General features: G+C 43.6%; 1 protein-coding gene across 11 annotated transcripts in view; it reads right to left on the bottom strand.

The window, feature by feature from the left end:
- Window positions 1-19,747, bottom strand: part of IQSEC2 (IQ motif and Sec7 domain ArfGEF 2) — a 211,773-nt gene that overhangs the window by 173,956 nt on the left and 18,070 nt on the right. For 9 of the 11 annotated variants that reach the window (XR_013221166.1, XM_077283834.1, XM_077283845.1 and 6 more), the window contains exon 2: window positions 12,314-12,379. The exons of the other annotated variants lie outside the window; for them this stretch is intronic. Coding sequence is in view for 8 of the 9 variants with exons in the window: in XM_077283834.1 (XP_077139949.1) it covers window positions 12,314-12,379 (66 nt within the window). In the remaining variant the exon portion in view is untranslated. The remainder of the gene's footprint in view (window positions 1-12,313; window positions 12,380-19,747) is intronic. 11 annotated transcript variants of the gene reach the window in all.

The following is a 19,747-nucleotide window of genomic DNA, read 5'->3' as shown; positions in this document are numbered from 1 at the left end:
TGCGCAATACGCTGACAAACGCAGCATGCTGCGATTTTGTACGGCCGTAGAAAGCCGTATATTACGGATCCGTAATATACGGCTGATAGGAGCAGCCCCATTGAGAATAATTGTGCCGTATGTTATGCGAGTTTTACGGACGTAGTTTCTGCGCTCTTACGTCCGTAAAACTCGTATGTGTGACGCCGGCCTTAGACTGCAGCATTACTGCTGCACAAGGTGGCTCTTTTAGTTTATAACAGCTGGGGGGGGGTGACAGTGGCCCTTTAAGCAAGATGAAATGATCGCTAAAGTTAAAGCTAACAGATTTCCTTTGCATCGTGGGGGGTGTGTATGTATATATATATATATATATATATATATATATATATATATATATATATATATATATATATATATATATATATATATATATATATACATATATATATATATATATACATACACACACACTGCTCAAAAAACTAAAGGGAACACTTAAACAACAGAATATAACTCCAAGTAAATCAAACTTCTGTGAAATCAAACTGTCCACTTAGGAAGCAACACTGTTTGACAATCAATTTCACCTGCTGTTGTGCAAATGGAATAGACAACAGATGGAAATTATTGGCAATTATCAAGACACTCAATAAAGAAGTGGTTCTGCAGGTGGGGACCACAGACCACATCTCAGTACCAATGCTTTCTGGCTGATGTTTTAGTCACTTTTGAATGTTGGTTGTGCTTTCACACTAGTGGTAGCATGAGACAGACTCTACAACCCACACAAGTGGCTCAGGTAACGCAGCTCATTCAGGGTGGCACATCAATGCGAGTTGTGGCAAGAAGGTTTGCTGTGTCTGCCAGCGTAGTGTCCAGAGGCTGGAGGTGATACCAGGAGACAGGCCAGTACACCAGGAGACGTGGAGGGGGCCGTAGGAGGGCAACAACCCAGCAGCAGGACTGCTACCTCAGCCTTTGTGCAAGGATGAACAGGAGAAGCACTGCCAGAGCCCTGCAAAATGACCTCCAGCAGGCCACAAATGTGCATGTGTCTGCACAAATGGTTAGAAACCGACTCCATGAAGATGGTCTGAGTGCCCGATGTCCACAGATGGGGGTTGTGCTCACAGTCCAACACCGTACAGGACACTTGGCATTTGCCACAGAACACCAGGATTGGCAAATTCGCCACTGGCGCCCTGTGCTCTTTACAGATGAAAGCAGGTTCACACTGAGCACATGTGACAGACGTGACAGTCTGGAGATGCCGTGGAGAGCGATCTGCTGCCTGCAACATCCTTCAGCATGACCGGTTTGGCAGTGGGTCAGTAATAGTGTGGGGTGGCATTTCTTTGGAGGGCCGCACAGCCCTCCATGTGCTCGCCAGAGGTAGCCTGGCTGCCATTAGGTACCGGGATGAGATCCTCAGACTCCTTGTGAGACCATAAGATGGTGCGGTTGGCCTGGGTACCTCCTAATGCAGGACAATGCCAGACCTCATGTGGCTGGAGTGTGTCCGCAGTTCCTGCAAGATGAAGGCACTGAAGCTATGGACTGGCCCGCCCGTTCCCCAGACCTGAATCAGATTGAACACATCTGGGACATCATGTCTCGCATTCATCTACCAACGTTACGTTGCACCACAGACTGTCCAGGAGTTGGCGGATGATTTAGTCCAGATCTGGGAGGAGATCCCTCAGGAGACCATCCACCACCTCATCAGGAGCATGCCCAGGCGTTATAGGGAGGTCATACAGGCACGTGGAGGCCACACACACTACTGAGCAGCATTTCCTTGTCTTGAGGAATTTCCACTGACTTTGGATCAGTCTGTAACTTCATTTTCCACTTTGATTTTGAGCACCATTCCAACTCCAGACCTCCGTGGGATATAAGTTATTTACATTGATCATTTTTAGGTTTCATTGTTCTAAAAACATTCCACTATGTAATTAATAAAGATTTACAACTGGAATAGCACATTCAGTGATATCTAGGATGTGGGGTTTTAGTGTTCCCTTTATTTATTTGAGCAGTGCATATTATATTATATTATATATAGATAGACAGATATATACTGTATATAGATGTAGACACACACACACCACTATTACACATTACAAAATAAAAAAAATGCAAAAAAGAAAATGGTCAGATGCAAAAGTTTGGGCACTCTGCATGGTAAGTACCCAGTAGCACCCCCTTTTGCAAATATCACAGCTCACAAACCGTTTTTGTAGAAAGACAGTCTTTCACTTCTTGTTTGAGGGATTCTCATCCATTCTTCCTTGGAGAATTCTCCCAGTCCTGTGAGATTCCTGGGTCGTCTTGCATTCTCTGCTATTTTTAGGTCTAGCCACAGATTTTCAATGATGTTCAGATTAGGGGACTCTGAGGGCCATTGTAAAACCTTCAGTTTGCGCCTTTTGAGATCGTCTATTGTGGATTTTGACATGTGTTTAGGATTTGGAGAAGCCATCCACTTTTCATCTTCACCTTTTTTTATGGATGGTGTTAAGTTTGCATCAAGAATTTGTTTAAATATCATGGAATCCATTCTTCCCTCTACCTGTGAAATGCTCCCTGTACCACTGGCTGCAACACAACCCCAAAGCATGATTAATCCACCCCCATGCTGTTCTTTTCCTGAAATTCTGTGGATTTTTTTCTCCCCACATACCCTTGATCATTGTGGCCAAAGACCTTTTTCCAAAATGCATCAGGCTTGTTTAGATGTTTTATTGCATACTTCTGACTGTGAATTTTATGGTGAGGATGCAGGAGAGGTTTTCTTCTGATGACTCCTCCATGAAGGCCATATTTGTGCAGGTGTATCTGAACAGTAGAACAATGTACCTCAACTCCAGAGTCTGCTAAATCTTTCTGATGGTCTTTTGCAGTCAAGCGGGGGTCCTGATTTGCCTCTCTAGCAATCCTACGAGCAACTAAAATTTAGCTTGGTCTTCCAGACCTTATCTTGACATCCACTGTTCCTGGTAACTGCCATTTTTTGTTTACATTTCGAACTGAGAAAAGGGCAACTTGAAAATGCTTTGCTATCTTCTTATAGCCTTCTCCTGCTTTGTGGGCCTCCACCATTTTCATTGTGCTAGGCAGCTGCTTAGAAGAACCCATGGCTGTTTTTCTGGCACAAGGTTAGAGGATGCTGGGTTTTTAATTAGCTGAAAAAAATTGCATCACCTGGCCTTTTCCTAACAATGATAGGGTTATGGCTTGTTCACTAACAGGCTATTTAAGGCTCGAAACATTGGTCAAAGTATTCTGAGTAGACAAACCTCAAAAGGGTGCCTAAACTTTTGCATTGGCCCATTTTCCTAATTTTGAAAATAATTTTTTTTTGCCTAAAATACCAAGGAAGTATGTCATCTTTAACTTTAGGCCTTTTAGAGATTATTTAATCTTCAAATTGCTTAACTATTCACAATAACAGTAATTTTGACCAGGGGTGCACAAACCTTTACGTACATACATGCTTTGGAATTGGAGTTGTAAATACCATACAATCACCGAGTTCCCCAATAACCAGCTTAATAGTGGAAAAAGCCAGGGCCTCAATCAATTGCATAATTGTCAGAGGACGCAACTCCACTGCCTCTAATAATCAGGACAAACTGGTGGCAGCAGTGGGATCTGTGTGATCTCTCTGGTGTTCTCTTGACAAAACATCACCAATTTTCTAAGTAAATATATTTCTAAAGCTGCTATTGACAGGAAAGTCTCATCAGATGTTGGTAACAACCGTCCAATCCACACCGGCAAAGAAATGGAACAATAGATGACCATCAATTAAGCTATATGTAATAATAAATGACACAGGGAAAAAGTGTTGAACACATGACGGAAGGCAAGGGCAAAAGGCCATGGAAAATCATATAACCAGCTGAAATTTATCAGTAATTCACAAGCGATTCTGATACATTTTTCACCATCAGCTGGTTCACCTGATGGCCTATAAAAAGGTGTGTCATTACCAATTTGCCACACAAGAAACATCTCAAAGTGGGTAAAACTAGTGAGCTGTCTCAAGACTTACGCAACCTTATTGTTGCGAAACATACTGACGGCATCGGTTACAGAAAAATTTCTAAACTACTGAAGGTTTCAGTGAACACTGTTAGGACCAAAGCCAGAAGTGGAAAGAAAATCATTTCAAAACGGCAACGACCAGGCGTTCCCTGCAAGATTTCAGACACAGGAGTGAAAAGAATTATAAGAGTAGTCCAAGAGCCAAGGACCACCTGTGTGGAGCTTCAGAAAGACCAGGAATCAGCAGGTGCAATTATTTCAAAGAAAACTCAATAATGCACTCAGTCTCCATGATCTGTATGCATGCTCAGCACGCAAGACTCCATTGCTGAACAAAAATAATATTCAAGCACGTTTACAGTTTACTCAACATTTAGACAAGCCTGTGATATACTGGGAGAACACAGTCTGGTCAGATAAGACCAAACTTGAATTCTTTGGATGTCATAATAAACACCATAGGAAAGAAATCAAGTACTTGGCACCCCAAAATAGATTGTGCAAATGTCTTTAATGTTTGGCAATCCTAACAAAAAGTGAAGTTTCGGCCTCATGTTCAGGGCTTCATCAAACACATATTGCTGCTTGGAATGCATCAGGAGCGCACTGCCTGAGGCGAGTCCACCATTCCATAGCGCTACTGCTTATTAGGTAATTCCACGTACCAATCCGTGTTTCATGAAGACCATCTTTGGTCTTTTCAGACCAGACTAAATATTCCCAGTATTTCACAGGCTTGTATACAGTTATATGAAAAAGTTTGGGCACCCCTATTAATCTTAAGCTTAATGTTTTATAAAAATTGGTTTTCTTGCAACAGCTATTTCAGTTTCGTATATCTTATAACTGTTGAACACAGTAATGTTTCTGCCTTGAAATGAGGTTTATTGTACTAACAGAAAATGTGCAATCTGCATTCAAACAAAATTTGACAGGTGCATAAGTATGGGCACCTCACCAGAAAAGTGACATTAATATTTAGTAGATCCTCCTTTTGCAAAAATAACAGCCTCTAGTCGCTTCCTGTAGCTTTTAATGAGTTCCTGGATCCTGGATGAAGGTATTTTTGACCATTCCTCTTTACAAAACAATTCCAGTTCAGTTAAGTTTGATAGTCGCCGAGCATGGACAGCCCTCTTCAAATGATCCCACAGATGTTCAATGATATTCAGGTCTGGGGACTGGGATGGCCATTCCAGAACAGTGTAATTGTTCCTCTGCATGAATGCCTGAGTAGATTTGGAGCGGTGTTTTGGATCATTGTCTTGCTGAAAGATCCATCCCCTGCGTAACTTCAACTTTGTCACTGATTCATGAACATTATTGTCAAGAATCTGCTGATACTGAGAGGAATCCATGCGTCCCTCAACTTTAACAAGATTCCTGGTGCCGGCATTGGTCACACAGCCCCAAAGCATGATGGAACCTCCACCAAATTTTACTGTGGGTAGCAAGTGTTTTTCTTGGAATGTTGTGTTTTTTTGCTGCCATGCATAACGCCTTTTTGTATGACCAAACAACTCAATCTTGGTTTCATCAGTCCACAGGACATTCTTCCAAAAAGAAATTGGCTTCTCCAAATGTGCTTTTGCATAGCTCAGCCGACTCTGTTTGTGGCGTGCTTGCAGAAACGGCTTCTTTCGCATCACTCTCCCATACAGCTTCTCCTTGTGCAATGTGCGTTGTATAGTTGACCGATGCACAGTGACACCATCTGCAGCAAGTTGATGCTGCAGCTCTCTGGAGGTGGTCTGAGGATTGTCCTTGACTGATCTCACCATTCTTCTTCTCTGCCTTTCTGATGTTTTCCTTGGCCTGCCACTTCTGGCCTTAACAAGAACTATACCTGTGTTCTTCCATTTCCTTACTATGTTCCTCACAGTGGAAATTGACAGGTTAAATCTCTGAGACAGCTTTTTGTATCCTTCCCCTGAACAACTATGTTGAATAATCTTTGTTTTCAGATCATTTGACAGTTGTTTTGAGGAGCCCATGATGCCACTCTTCAGAGGAGATTCAAACAGGAGAACAACTTGCAAGTGGCCACTTTAAAGTAGCTTTTCTCATGATTGCATACACCTGGCTATGAAGTTCAAAGCTCAATGAGGTTACAAAACCAAAAAAAGTGCTTTAGTAAGTCAGTAAAAAGTAGGTAGGAGTATTTAAAACAAGAAAATGATAAGGGTGCCCATACTTATGCACCTGTCAAATTTTGTTTGAATGCAGATTGCACAATTTCTGTTAGTACAATAAACCTCATTTCAAGGCAGAAATATTACTGTGTCCAACAGTTATTAGATATATGAAACTGAAATAGCTGTTGCAAAAAAAAAAATTTTTATAAAACATTAAGCTTAAGATTAATAGGGGTGCCCAAACTTTGTCATATAACTGTAAATGTTGTGCAAACTATAAACGTGGTTGATCATGCTTTTTGCTCAGCAATGGAGTCTTGCGTGGAGAGCTTGCATACAGATCATGAAGGTTGACTGCATTACTTATTGTTTTCATTCTTTTCAGATGGTCCTTGGATCTTCGACAACTCTTCTGATAATTCTTTACACTCCTCAGTCTGAAATCATGCGGCAAGCCCCTGATCGTGGCTGATTTATTTATTTTTTTTTTTTTTAATCAGATAATTTTTATTAACAATATTCAAATTGACAACTATACACAATTGTGTCAGCAAAGGAGAATAAACATGTTAACAAACATTTTGAAACAATTCCCCAGTTCCCCATCCTCTCTCCCTCCTCCCTTAAAGCCTCTATAAACAAGAATAGGACAATAGCATACATTGCTTACATAATAAAACGGCATCCCACTGGAATCAGTTCCTCTCCATCTAAGGTTTCCAAAGTGTTTCAAAAGTTTTCATACTTTTCCTTTTTTCATAAATACCCTTTTCCATATTAATAACCATCTATAAAATTCCTGCAGGATCGGCGGTACCTCACTCAACCAGTGCCTGGCAATTAGCTTTCGTGCAACATACAATAATCTAGCTATGGCCACTTTATGATGATTTGGAACTCGGATCTCTTCCACATATCCCAAAATATACACTCACCGGCCACTTTATTAGGTACACCTGTCCAACTTCTTGTTAACACTTAATTTCTAATCAGCCAATCACATGGCGGCAACTCAGTGCATTTAGGCATGTAGACATGGTCAAGACAATCTCCTGCAGTTCAAACCGAGCATCAGTATGGGGAAGAAAGGTGATTTGAGTGCCTTTGAACGTGGCATGGTTGTTGGTGCCAGAAGGGCTGGTCTGAGTATTTCAGAAACTGCTGATCTACTGGGATTTTCACGCACAACCATCTCTAGGGTTTACAGAGAATGGTCCGAAAAAGAAAAAAAATCCAGTGAGCGGCAGTTCTGTGGGCGGAAATGCCTTGTTGATGCCAGAGGTCAGAGGAGAATGGGCAGACTGGTTCGAGCTGATAGAAAGGCAACAGTGACTCAAATCGCCACCCGTTACAACCAAGGTAGGCCTAAGAGCATCTCTGAACGCACAGTGCGTCGAACTTTGAGGCAGATGGGCTACAGCAGCAGAAGACCACACCGGGTACCACTCCTTTCAGCTAAGAACAGGAAACTGAGGCTACAATTTGTACAAGCTCATCGAAATTGGACAGTAGAAGATTGGAAAAACGTTGCTTGGTCTGATGAGTCTCGATTTCTGCTGCGACATTCGGATGGTAGGGTCAGAATTTGGCGTAAACAACATGAAAGCATGGATCCATCCTGCCTTGTATGGAGCATCTTTGGGATGTGCAGCCGACAAATCTGCGGCAACTGTGTGATGCCATCATGTCAATATGGACCAAAATCTCTGAGGAATGCTTCCAGCACCTTGTTGAATCTATGCCACGAAGAATTGAGGCAGTTCTGAAGGCAAAAGGGGGTCCAACCCGTTACTAGCATGGTGTACCTAATAAAGTGGCCGGTGAGTGTATATCACAGGCTCGCTTGCGATTGTACAGCCATACGATTTCCCAATTGCTTCTCCCACCTCCAACCAATATGAATTCAATCTCGTACATTGCCATAGCATGTGTAGAATCCCTGCCCCCTCGGAATGGCACCTAGGACACTCGGGAGTCTGTCTCAGCCCTGCCTTATATAGCTTATCTGGAGTTCTATATACTCTGTGAAGCACATATATTTGCGAAAGTCTACCCGGCTCACTTAATGATAATTGGGGAATATATTCCATGATATCCTCCCATTTATCCTCCTCTATCCTTCCCAACTCTTCCTCCCATTTCTCTTTTGCCTTAATAGGGAATCTATTAAGAAAGGTATATAACAAATCCCTATAAATATCCGAGACTACCCTTTTCATTCCCCCCGTTGCACAGACATAGTCCACCAAGAATGTCTCTATAAATTTCCATATCCATCGTTTTACTCTGGGCAAGATAGCCATGTCTCAACTGTCCATATTGAAACCTACATGTCTCCTGCAACCCGTAACTCTCATGCAGTGCCTCAGAGGATAACAGTCCTTGTGCGTCCTGAATCTAAGCCATATATTGAATACCTAATGCTTTCCAATTTTTGAATTCCCCCCATTTTAATAAATTCAGGTAGTATTTCATTATGCCATATTGGGGAGAGATTTGGTAAAAGTCCCACTTCTCTTGTCTTTTTAATTGCCTCCCATACTTTTTGAACCAGTATCAAAGTAGGATAGGCTGTTCCAAACTTCCCAAATCCCCCTGCCTCCAATCCCTGAACCAATGGGTCCCTTCCCACCAACCAAACCAAAATCCGCTGAACCGAACCCAATCCATTCACCTCTCTCCAACCTCTCATCTGCTGACCCTGTGCTGCCAAAAAGTAGATCCAGGGATTCGGAAGGGCCAATCCCCCCATCTTTAGGCCTCTGAAGCAATTCCAGCCAAATTCTTGGCTGTTTCTTCCCCCAAACAAGGTCTTGAAATATAGAGTTAATGGTATGAAACCACTTTCGGGGCAACCAAACGGGGGAATTATGCAATATATACAATAATTGGGGCATAAGAATCATTCTAATTAAGTTTATCCTTCCCACCACTGAGAGACATAACTTGCACCACACCCCTATGTCGTGGCTGATTTATAGCGAAAATATGTTCTTTCCACTTCCGGATTATGGTCCCAAAAGTGCTCACTGGAACCTTAAGTGGTTTAAAAAGCCTTGGGCCAATGCCATATGTTTTGCAACAATAAGGTTGCAAAGGTCTTGAGACCGCTCACTGGTTTTACCCACCATGAGATGCTTCTTGTGTGGCAGCTTGGTCATGACCTCTTTTTATAGGCTATCCATTAAACCAGGTGATATTATTGTTGACTAAGTGGCAGGATTGCTTTCTAATTACCGATAGATTTCAGCTGGTGTAATGACTTTCCATGGCTTTTTGCACCTCTACATGTGTTCAATACTTTGTTCCTGTGTAATTTCTCATTATTACACAATTTATGGCCATCGATGGTTTGATTTCTTTACCTGTGTGGATTGGACCGGTTGTTGCCAACATCTGGTGAGACTTTCATGCCAGTTGCACCTTTAGAAATAATTAAAAATTGAATGTGTGTCCAATATTTATTTCCCCCGCTTTATCTCAGCTGTGACAGGCTGTCAGCCAGCCCCCTTCACACATATGCCACCAGACCAATGCTGACTAAGGACAGAGTTATGACTAAAAGAGACGAGGACCGTCTAGCACCCTGGAGCTTGTAGGTGAAGATCGGGGGAAACTCTTAGATGAGAAGCATGTTGGTGAATTGCATACATTTATTTAAAAAAGATTTAGCAAGAGTTTGTAACTGGACAAATGATTATAACTAGTGACATGATCAGACAAGTATGGCGAGTGCGGACTAGTTGGTATTATATACTGTGCAATTAACGTTTAATTTTGCAGTAAATCTCGGATTCCGCTTATTATTAGGTTACGACAGCTAGGATACCAAACCTCTTGAACTGCGCAGCGGCACGAGAATGAAGACGTTATTAAAGTTCACATTACATTTAGGGTTATGTATTGTCCTAAAATTCCTTAAAGGGGCAATACGGCCCAATTCCACATCGGGAGTGGGTGGGTGACGACATGTCTGCAGATACTGCCGCTTCGGGCTGAGGGGCTCCTGCTGCAGCCCACTGCCTTACAGGTCAGCGCAAATTGCAGATGGTGAGAAAACATCAGGAACGGGGTGATAATCGAAGATGTACATACAAATTCTTAAAGGGGTGGTGTTCCTGTGAAAACGACCCAGTTGTGGGCATGTGCGACTACTACTCCTATAGACCGTGCTCACTCAAAATAGGAACTGTGGGGCCCCCATTCTAGAAATTAGGGTCGGACCCCAAGCGGTTGATTTTCTAAACCAGACATCTTGTTTTTTTCCAGCAATGAAAATCATTGTTTTTTACATATACTAATCAATAACATTTCTCTCCAACGCCGTTGGCGGTTGTCGCCCGTCAGCCCACGGTGTACACAGGAATGTGCGGACGTGCCTTCTATAGTGATGTCACTGCGGTGGGACGGCCCATGATGTCATCACGGATGACATCACCCAGCTCCTTCATACACAGGACACTGGTGGGAGGCCTTCACACTGGTCATGCTGGAAATGATACTGATGACGTTGTCCAAAACTTTTTTTGTAACCCAATAATAAGTTATATTTTAACTCCGGGAAGATTTTCAAGGCAAAAGTCTTGAGGCAGCAGCTTCTGGGCAGCGTGCTTCTGCAGTCGCTGAGTCAGCGTTTAAAGAAACCAAATCAGGAAATATTTTGCTGGTGTCGTATTAATTTTTTTTTTGCACGGACAGTGTGGAGAAGAGTGATAAAACTGCAGGAGGGCAGGGCAGCGCAACGCACGCAGCGAAGACGTCACAGGCCCGGGGATCTGAGGGCTGGTAGACCCCATGTTGGCCTCTACGTGCCCCTACACTGTGCTCTATTATAGCACCCATTATTTCAGCTCCTTACCCGCCGCCGTATGAGGTCCCCGCCGTCCTGCCGCAGCTCTATCGTGCCCTCTGTGGTCACCAGGACTGTGTGGGGCCAGAAGTGATGGACATTATTAGCATTTTCCTACCCAGTTTCAGCTTTACCCCCCAACCTCCCACTTACAGGATGCCGTCACAAAATGGATATGCATTACTGGTCAGTAGAGGATGGGATCAATCCTCCAAGTGGTCAAATATTAGATGAAGGCGTCAGCTTGTAGTGTATTATGGAATTTAGTTGCCCTGGATTATTTCCAAAAAGGCTGGAAACGGGGATAAGTATTACTCATCTATTAAAAGACCTGTAGCTTCAGTGCCATCGCTCCAGTGGTCCTTACCGGTCCTGCAGCAATGGAGTCACAACCTTGCTTCATGTGAATGCCACAGCTAAACACTATCTTCTGTGGTAACATCAAAGGCAGACATACCAGTGATGCTACCAGGGGCCCTAGAGGCAAGGGCTCCCCCGCTTCTACCGCCAAAGCTGCAAACAGACAGACACGCACGGAGGGGGGACATCAGGATGAACTATTGGACTGCACAGGCCTATATACCGTGCTGCCTTCTCTGGTGAGATTTTACCAAACCCAGTGTGACAAAGCCGCTGATTGGCTGCAGCGCCCAACAAAAAAGGTGACTATTAGATCACGGCTAAAGGATTGCCAGGGACCCCCCTAGAGCAGTCGAACTACATATTGGTGCTATGACCAGATGGGCCGGAGTCAGCACACAATGACCTGGGACCTCCACTATATGCTACTGGTTGTAAAATCTGATAGGGATGGGTTCTACATTCCACCTTCATGACAAAACAACACTATGGAGTCCAAGGGTCAAGAATTACCACGGTCAGCCTCAGAAAACACCATTTTACTAGGTTTTATTTCCACGAAATACATGGATAGGGCAAGTAATGCATGATGGTTGGGGGAGGGGGTCTGAACAATGGGACCCAACTGACCCTGAGAGCAGGGACAGCCCAAAGTCCTGTGTGTGAATGGCCAGTACTGAGCACCAATGCTCCATTCTCCATTTATAGGCTTGGTGGTTTCTCCATTGGACTTTGCCACCCTCAGAATTGGTCAGAGTCCCAGTAGTCGAACCCCCAGTGATCATACATTTATCCTAAAATCCTTTATGGGCCATCAGTCGGATAATGTCCCTTAAGTCCTGGAATTGCCACCTTATCTGCAGGGACAAGATCACACCTCCCCTTTAAATTCACCTCAATTTATGCCTTTTAGTCCTCCCACAATCCCAGCACTTACCTATCCAGAAGAGACATAGAAAACTGTTCATCCGGGGCCTCCTGGTACACGGACATAACACCACAACTAAAACAAAAGACAGAAATACAGTGACACAGCAGTAAGGGGTGGGCATGCAACAATGCAGATATACATGTCAGACTAACCCTTACGGCCAATGTCATAGGGTAGTAGTGGGTGGGCAGGTAATAATGCAGATATAATGCTTATACAGGTACTATTCAGATGATCAGGTTTTTAAATACATCAGATAGGGATTATATACATTAGTTAGGACTGCTCTATTATGGGTAAACTTTGACGATTGGTGGCGCAGCTTAGTATACATTTTTTTGCAAAAAAACGTATCAACTAAATACCCTGTTTTTTCCATTTTTTGACTAGCACTTGCTCATTACTGTGATTTTTTTACAACAGAGTATTTTTGACCTCATTGTGCTCTTGTGTCTTCAAGTTTCTTGGTGGTGTGAACATGTTCCTACAGACTTGTTTAATGTGCAAGTAGCCCATGTGTTTCTGGTTCAATAATGCAGATATACAGGTGCTTCTCACAAAATTAGAATATCATCAAAAAGATCATTTATTTCAGTTCTTCAATACAAAAAGTGAAACTCATTCTATAGAGTCATAACAGACAGAATTATCTATTTCAAGTGTTTATTTCTGTTAATGTTGATGATTATGGCTTATAGCCAATGAAAACCCAAAAGTCATTAGCTCAGTAAATTAGAATTAACAAAAACACATGGAAAGGCTTCCTAAGCGTTTATAAAGGTCCCTTAGTCTGTTTCAGTAGCTCCACAATCATGGAGAAGACTGCTGACTTGACAGATGTCCAGCAGGCAGTCACTGACACACTTCACAAGGAAAGTAAATTTTGCATTTCATTTTGAAATCAAAGTCCCAGAGTCTGAAGGAAGAGTGGAGAGGCCACAATCCAAGCTGCTGGAGGTCTAGTGTGAAGTTTCCACAATCAGTGATGGTTTGGGGAGCCATGTCATCTGCTGGTGTAGGTCCACTGTGTTTTATCAAGACAAAAGTCAGCGCAGCCGTCTACCAGGAAATTTTTGAGCACTTCATGCTTCCCTCTGCCGACAAGCTTTTTGGAGATGGAAATGTCATTCTCCAGCAGGACTTGGCCCCTGTCCACACTGCCAAAAGTACCAATACCTGGTTTACAAACAACAGTATCACTGTGCTTGATTGACCAGCAAACTCACCTGACCTTAATCCCACTGAGAATCTATAGGGTATTGTCAAGAAGATGATGACACACCAGACCCAACAATGCAGACGAGCTGAAGGCTGCTATCAAAGCAACCTGGGCTTCCATAACCCCTCAGCAGCGCTACAGGCTGATCGCCTCCATGACACGCCACATTGATGCAGTAATTGATGCAAAAGGAGCCCCGACCAAGTATTGAGTGCATTTACTGAACATACATTTCAGTAGGACAAAATTTTGGATTTTAAATGTTATAAAGTATTGTAATTTACTGACAATGACTTTTGGGTTTTCATTGGCTGTAAGCCATAATCATCAACATTAATAGCAATAAACACGAAATAGATCACTCTGTGTGTAATGACTATATACGGTATATGAGTTTCACTTTTTATATTGAAGAACTGAAATTAACTGTTTGATGATATTCTAATTTTGTGAGCTGCCCCTGTACGTCCTCTGGGGTCTGGGACTAATTCCTAGGGCCAACGTCAGAGTATTAGGGGGTGGGCATGCAATAATGCCGATATACATGTCATCCGGGGTCCAGCATTAACCCCTAGGGCCAACGATTCCCGTAAAAACGTGCTATTCTAATATCAAACAACTTGGGGGGTGGGGTTCATATTTTCCGCATATTTTATAGTCTGGTCATGAAACATACATCCTGAGTTGAGGCCGTCACGTACACCATACCCATGCCAGCTGGCCACTATAAAAAGCCATGAAGAAATGGGGGAAAATAAAAAAAAGAAAAAACAAACAAACAATAAAACGTCCATATACAGGAGCAAATAAAAAAAGTACCAAAATACACAGTGCCCCCCTGCGTGGCATGCGAAGTCCGGACCCGCAGAGATCCTGACGAGTGGGCGACGTACCCTGTACCACTCAGATTCCAGCGCATGGCACGACGCCCCATATACGTCAATTTGGCACCACGAAAGATCACTGTTTCCAGCAGATCCCACGATGCCAACACAGACGCAGAACAGAAAATTAAAATCAGCTTGCTCTCGATAATTTAACCTCTTGCAGGCGGGAGGTTTCGGCTGCTGTATGTCACAGTTTCTCAGTATCTAACTGGCTGCTAATTACATCCCCGCAGCGCTAGTTGCCATGACAGTCATATGCGGCACCTGGATAGCTTTTCCGCGGCTGGCGCTGTCAGCTCCGATTGTGAATGTCTCACCAGCAAAGTGCTTCTTTGGGAGAGAAGGAAAAGTCTGCGTGGGATGGCGGGTGAATTTAGTGATAGGTTACGGCTGACGGGACATCAAGTAAGAGGAAGCGTGTGGGGGCGCGGAGGAACGAAGGGGACAGAGACCGAGGGGGGTCCGAGGGTACAATGGCTGGGGAGGGACGCCGCGTTTGATTCATCTGCTGAAAACACGCACAGATGGGTCATTCTTCTGACTGTACAAGAAAAGCAAAAGGCCGTCATTATAGTGGATGTGTCACCTACACACTAACGTCAGCCATTAATCAGCTGCAGTTTTTATTTTTTTTTGTGGATGATTGACCAAATCTCTTCTCCCACACGGAGGATAGAAATCTGCAGCGGAAATAGACGTTCAGTGCGGATTTTAAACATCGCAGAAAAACGATTTATGCTGCAGATGTTCATCTCATAACTTGCTGCGGACTCTGCGGTAAAAGTTCTACGTGTGAACGGGGTCATACGTCGCCAATTACTGGATCGGGAAAAGGCACCCTATTAGTCGGATCAGGTATCACTACCTACAGAACCATTCACACGTCCAGAATCCAGATTGGAATCAGCCATATCCTCCTCCTCCTCCTCTCGCTTCCTCAAACTCAATGTGAACAAATCTGAACTCATCATCTTTCCTCCATCTCATAGATCTTACCTGACCCATCTATCACAATAAATTCACACTTTCCCTGTCCCGGTAATCCCCGCCTCAGAGTAACCCTTGCCTCTGTCCTGTCCTTTAAACCGCACATCCAAGCTCTCGCCACCTCCTGTCGCCTCCAGCTCAAAAATATCTCCAGAATACGTCCTTTCCTCAGCCCTCACTCTACCAAAATACTCGTGCATGCCCTAATCATCTCCTGCCTTGACTACTGCAACATCCTCCTCTGTGGCCTACCTTCTAACACTCTCGCACCTCTCCAGTCCATCCTTAACTCTGCTGCCCGACTAATTCATCTCTCTCCTCAATACTCCTCCGCTTCCCCCTCTGCAAATCCCTTCACTAGCTCCCAATCCCTCAGCGTATCCAGTTTAAACTACTAACGCTGACCTACAAAGCCATCCATAACCTTTCTCCTCCGTATATTAATCTCCCAATATCTTCCCTCACGTAATCTCCGGTCCTCCCAAGACCTTCTTCTCTCCTCCACATTTATCCGCCTCCAAGACTAATCCCGAATATCCCCCATCCTCTGGAATTCTCTGCCCCAACACGTCCGCTTATCCACCACATATGGATCCTTCAAAAGAAACCTGAAAACCCACCTCTTCAGGAAAGCCTACAACTTGCAATGACCACACGGCCACCTCAACACCATCAGAACTACTGTAACCCTCGACCTACTGTCTCCTTCCCCATAATCCTGTAGAGCAGTGTTGCCCAACTACAGTCGTCAAGAGCCACCAACAGGTCATGTTTTAAGGTTTTCCTTAGTATTGCACAGGTGATGGAATTCTTGCCTGTCCTGGTGATGCAATTATCACCTCTGCAATACTAAAGAAATCTTGAAAACATGACCTGTTGGTGGCTCTTGAGGGCCGGAGTTGGGGAACACTGCTGTAGAATGTAAGCCCACAAGGGCAGGGTCCTCACCCCTCTGTATCAGTCATTAATTGTCATCTTGCTTACTATAAGTGATATATGTAACCCAGTTTCATGTACAGCACCATGGAATCAATGGTGTTATATAAATAATAATAATAATAATAATAATAATAATAATAATAATAATAATAATAATAATAAAGTCTGTGGGCATGGTCTCCCATCTATTTTTTATTTTGGGGGGTGGGGTGGAGGGGGAATCCAAACAGTCCTGATAAGATCCATATCTCACAGGATATTACCATAAAGACAAGAAGAAAAAAAATCAGTGACAGCAAGCATTGATCTTAAAAATGGTAATGAACCGACTTACAGAGTCAAGGTTGCACAACTTTTGATAACACAACAAGTTAAAAGCCTTGGGACATCGAATCATGATTTCTACACGATAGCAATTACCTACGTTTCAAGCTGAAATCTCCATTAATCTTCACACCTCTTAGTAAACAGCTATTGATTTTTCTCTGGTGGGAGTGTCTCTGTCAGTAATATAGGCTGGATGTGAGGTCTATCTCTCCTAGTAATAAAGGCTGGATGTGAGGTCTGTGTATCCATTACGGAGCCTTCACTACTCATATCAGCAGAGCTACGGTATTATGCACTTTTTCCCACGCTTTCTTCCTTTTCAATAGACCCTTTTTTTCTCTGCCCTCCCTAAGGCTGTACATGCAGTCTCTCCTATCCACAATGTGGAGATCTGTGTGTAAACCCCTCACGGCTGCTATTTGTAATACTTAGAGAAGTGAAGGATAGAGCAGGGAGACATCAGGACCAGGATCAAAAGTTCTGACAGATTTGTAACATTTTTGCAGATCATTCCGCTATATAATGGACTTAGACACTCTGCAGCAACAAAATGGTTGAAAATGTTTAAATGAAGAATATTTAAAAAATGTCTTAACTTTGCATGTAAAAAGCAAATTAGCAATTCAAAATAAAACTTGTTCATAGCCATTATAGGGCTTGTTGCTTTTTTCAAAACAGCTGCAGTTTGTTAAAAAAAAAAAAAAAAGCTTTACTCACCCTCTCCGGTCCAGCGCGGAGTCACAGCTCCTGGTGTATTGTCTGCTGCGCTTATCACATAAACAGCGCTGCAGACAATCAGTGAGCTCAGTGGTTCTGAGCGGCTTGTGCCATCAGCTCTGGCAGAACCGCCAAGGTCAGTTATTGGCTGCAGCGCTGTCAACGTTACGTCAGTGCTGCAGACAAAAACAGACACTGGAAGCAGCGGCTGAGACTCACTGCTGAACCCAGGGAGGGCGAGTAAAGGACAGTTTTTTTTTTTTTTTTAATTATCTGTAATCATGGAAGAGGAGTTTTTCTGAAAACAAAAAAAAACAACATTTAAAGGGTGTAAGACGATGTCCTCTCCTAACACAAAGGAAAAAAAAAATGTAATGGGTCAGCGCACTGATGATGTAGAATCTTGGCGCTGCGCCCCCTCGAATATTAGACTTAAAACGGGAACGTAGCATTACACCGCGACTACTGAACTCCATGGGTGACTGTCACCTGCACTCCTTCTCGCCCTTGTACGACTCCCCCTTTAGGATTCATTTATGAAAAAGCTTCCGGCACATTCCCGCTGGTTCTTCGCAGCGCTATGGGGGCAGCTGTAATCCAAGGCTGCGTGGATGCCTGTACCTAGATGTAAATGCAGCGGGTGGGCACAGCTGGTGACGTCATTCGCCAGTGTCTGCCCACCCACGCCATTCTGAAGCGGCGGCAGGGCCGAAATTGCTGCACGTTTCCATTTACAGGTCTTCCGATCCATCTAATGTCAGATCCCCTGGGCCTAAAGCAGAAACTTACAATTGCTGTATTGAAAATACAGAAAAAAAAAAAAAGTTTTGATAAACTCCATCCGATTCATTGCCGGGTGGCAGTAATTCGGCTCGCCGCGATAAAGCTTCCTGCGGATCCTTGTACGAGACGACATACAGCAATACGCCTGTACTTCACGCGGCAGCAGACTTCAGGAAAAACATCTAGAAAAGCCAAATAAAGTCACGCATTATAACTTCACAGCAGCGAGTGATTGTAGGTCTATTCCCGAGTGTTATAAGAGCCGATCACCCGAGCCCAAACATAGGGCGGCCTACCTGATCTTGGCCTAAGAGAAGGAAAGACTAAGTACAACTCTGCTTTGGTGCCATTGTTAGGCTCAATTCACACCTGTGCTATCTCCATCACCTCTTCATATGTAATCTGACAGCAGCATAATGTAGGGGCTGAGACCCTGATTCCAGCGAGGTGTCACTTGCAGGGCTCTGGGTGTCATTCTGATACAATCTGCCGCAGATCTAGCAGAGCTCAGAATGCTGAGCCCTGTATAACTCCGCCCACACCACTGATTGGCAGATTTCTGTGTACACTGTATATTGACAGAAATCAGTGGTGGGGGAGGACTAGGAAGCACAAGACATCTAGTCCTGTAGTAATAATATCCTGCTGATAAAACACTGATTTTAATGAAGCAGTAACATACAGGCTAGGAAGTGATTTAGTTGGAATCAGGATCTCTGCCCCTACATTAAGCTGCTTTTATCACATAAAAACTTTCCGACAGATTCCCCTTAATAGACAAATGGCGCAATATTTGACCTGAACTTCTAATGTGCTGCCTTAAAAAGAGGTCTGATCACTTGTCATAGATATGTAATATTTTTGCTGGTGGAATCCGGCGTTGTATCACATTTGTTCCTGCGGCTCTCCGCTCCTGAGATATAGCCCTCTCTTTGCCGTATATAAATCTACCCTTTTTTATCCAAGTGGGTGTGGTCTTCAAATCTATAGGCATTTTCCTGTGGGCCACACCTAGTTGGTTAAAAAAGGTTTGATTTATATATCGGGAATAGGGGGTTATATCTCGGGAACGGAGAGGTGCAGGAACAAAAGAAAAACAGCGCCGGATTTAGGAGAACAGCGGCATTTACACCAGGTAAAAAAAACACAACACAAAACACATTTTTGGCAAGTGACAGGACTTCTTTATAGGGGTTAGCCAACAAAAACGGTTATCCCCTATGCACAGGATTGGTGCTAAATGTATGAACGGAGGGGGATCAGACCCTTCCACACATGAAAATCCACATCCTACCACAACTCTTCCAGGTGACACCAATGTGAAAGGTGAAAAGGGCCCTATGAGAACACAGTCCAGGACAAGGGAGTGTATTTATGGGGACATCAGGGCAGAGAAGCCTAACAGGCAATCCCTCCATGTATTTTGGCTGTCGAACAGCAGTGTAACATGCAGCCGCACGGAATGGAACATATTATTCGAGCATGCTGAAGACGCCCAATTAGCACCCGAGCATGCTCAGATAACACCTTATCAGAGTACGTTCACTCATCACTACTCTATACCCATATCTCTCAGGCACA

The sequence above is a fragment of the Ranitomeya variabilis genome, chromosome 2 (genome assembly GCF_051348905.1).
Source record: "Ranitomeya variabilis isolate aRanVar5 chromosome 2, aRanVar5.hap1, whole genome shotgun sequence".
NCBI classification, from domain to species: Eukaryota; Metazoa; Chordata; class Amphibia; order Anura; family Dendrobatidae; genus Ranitomeya; species Ranitomeya variabilis.
The sequence above is the reverse complement of the archived record's forward strand: the minus strand, read 5'-3'. Positions and strand labels throughout refer to the sequence as shown.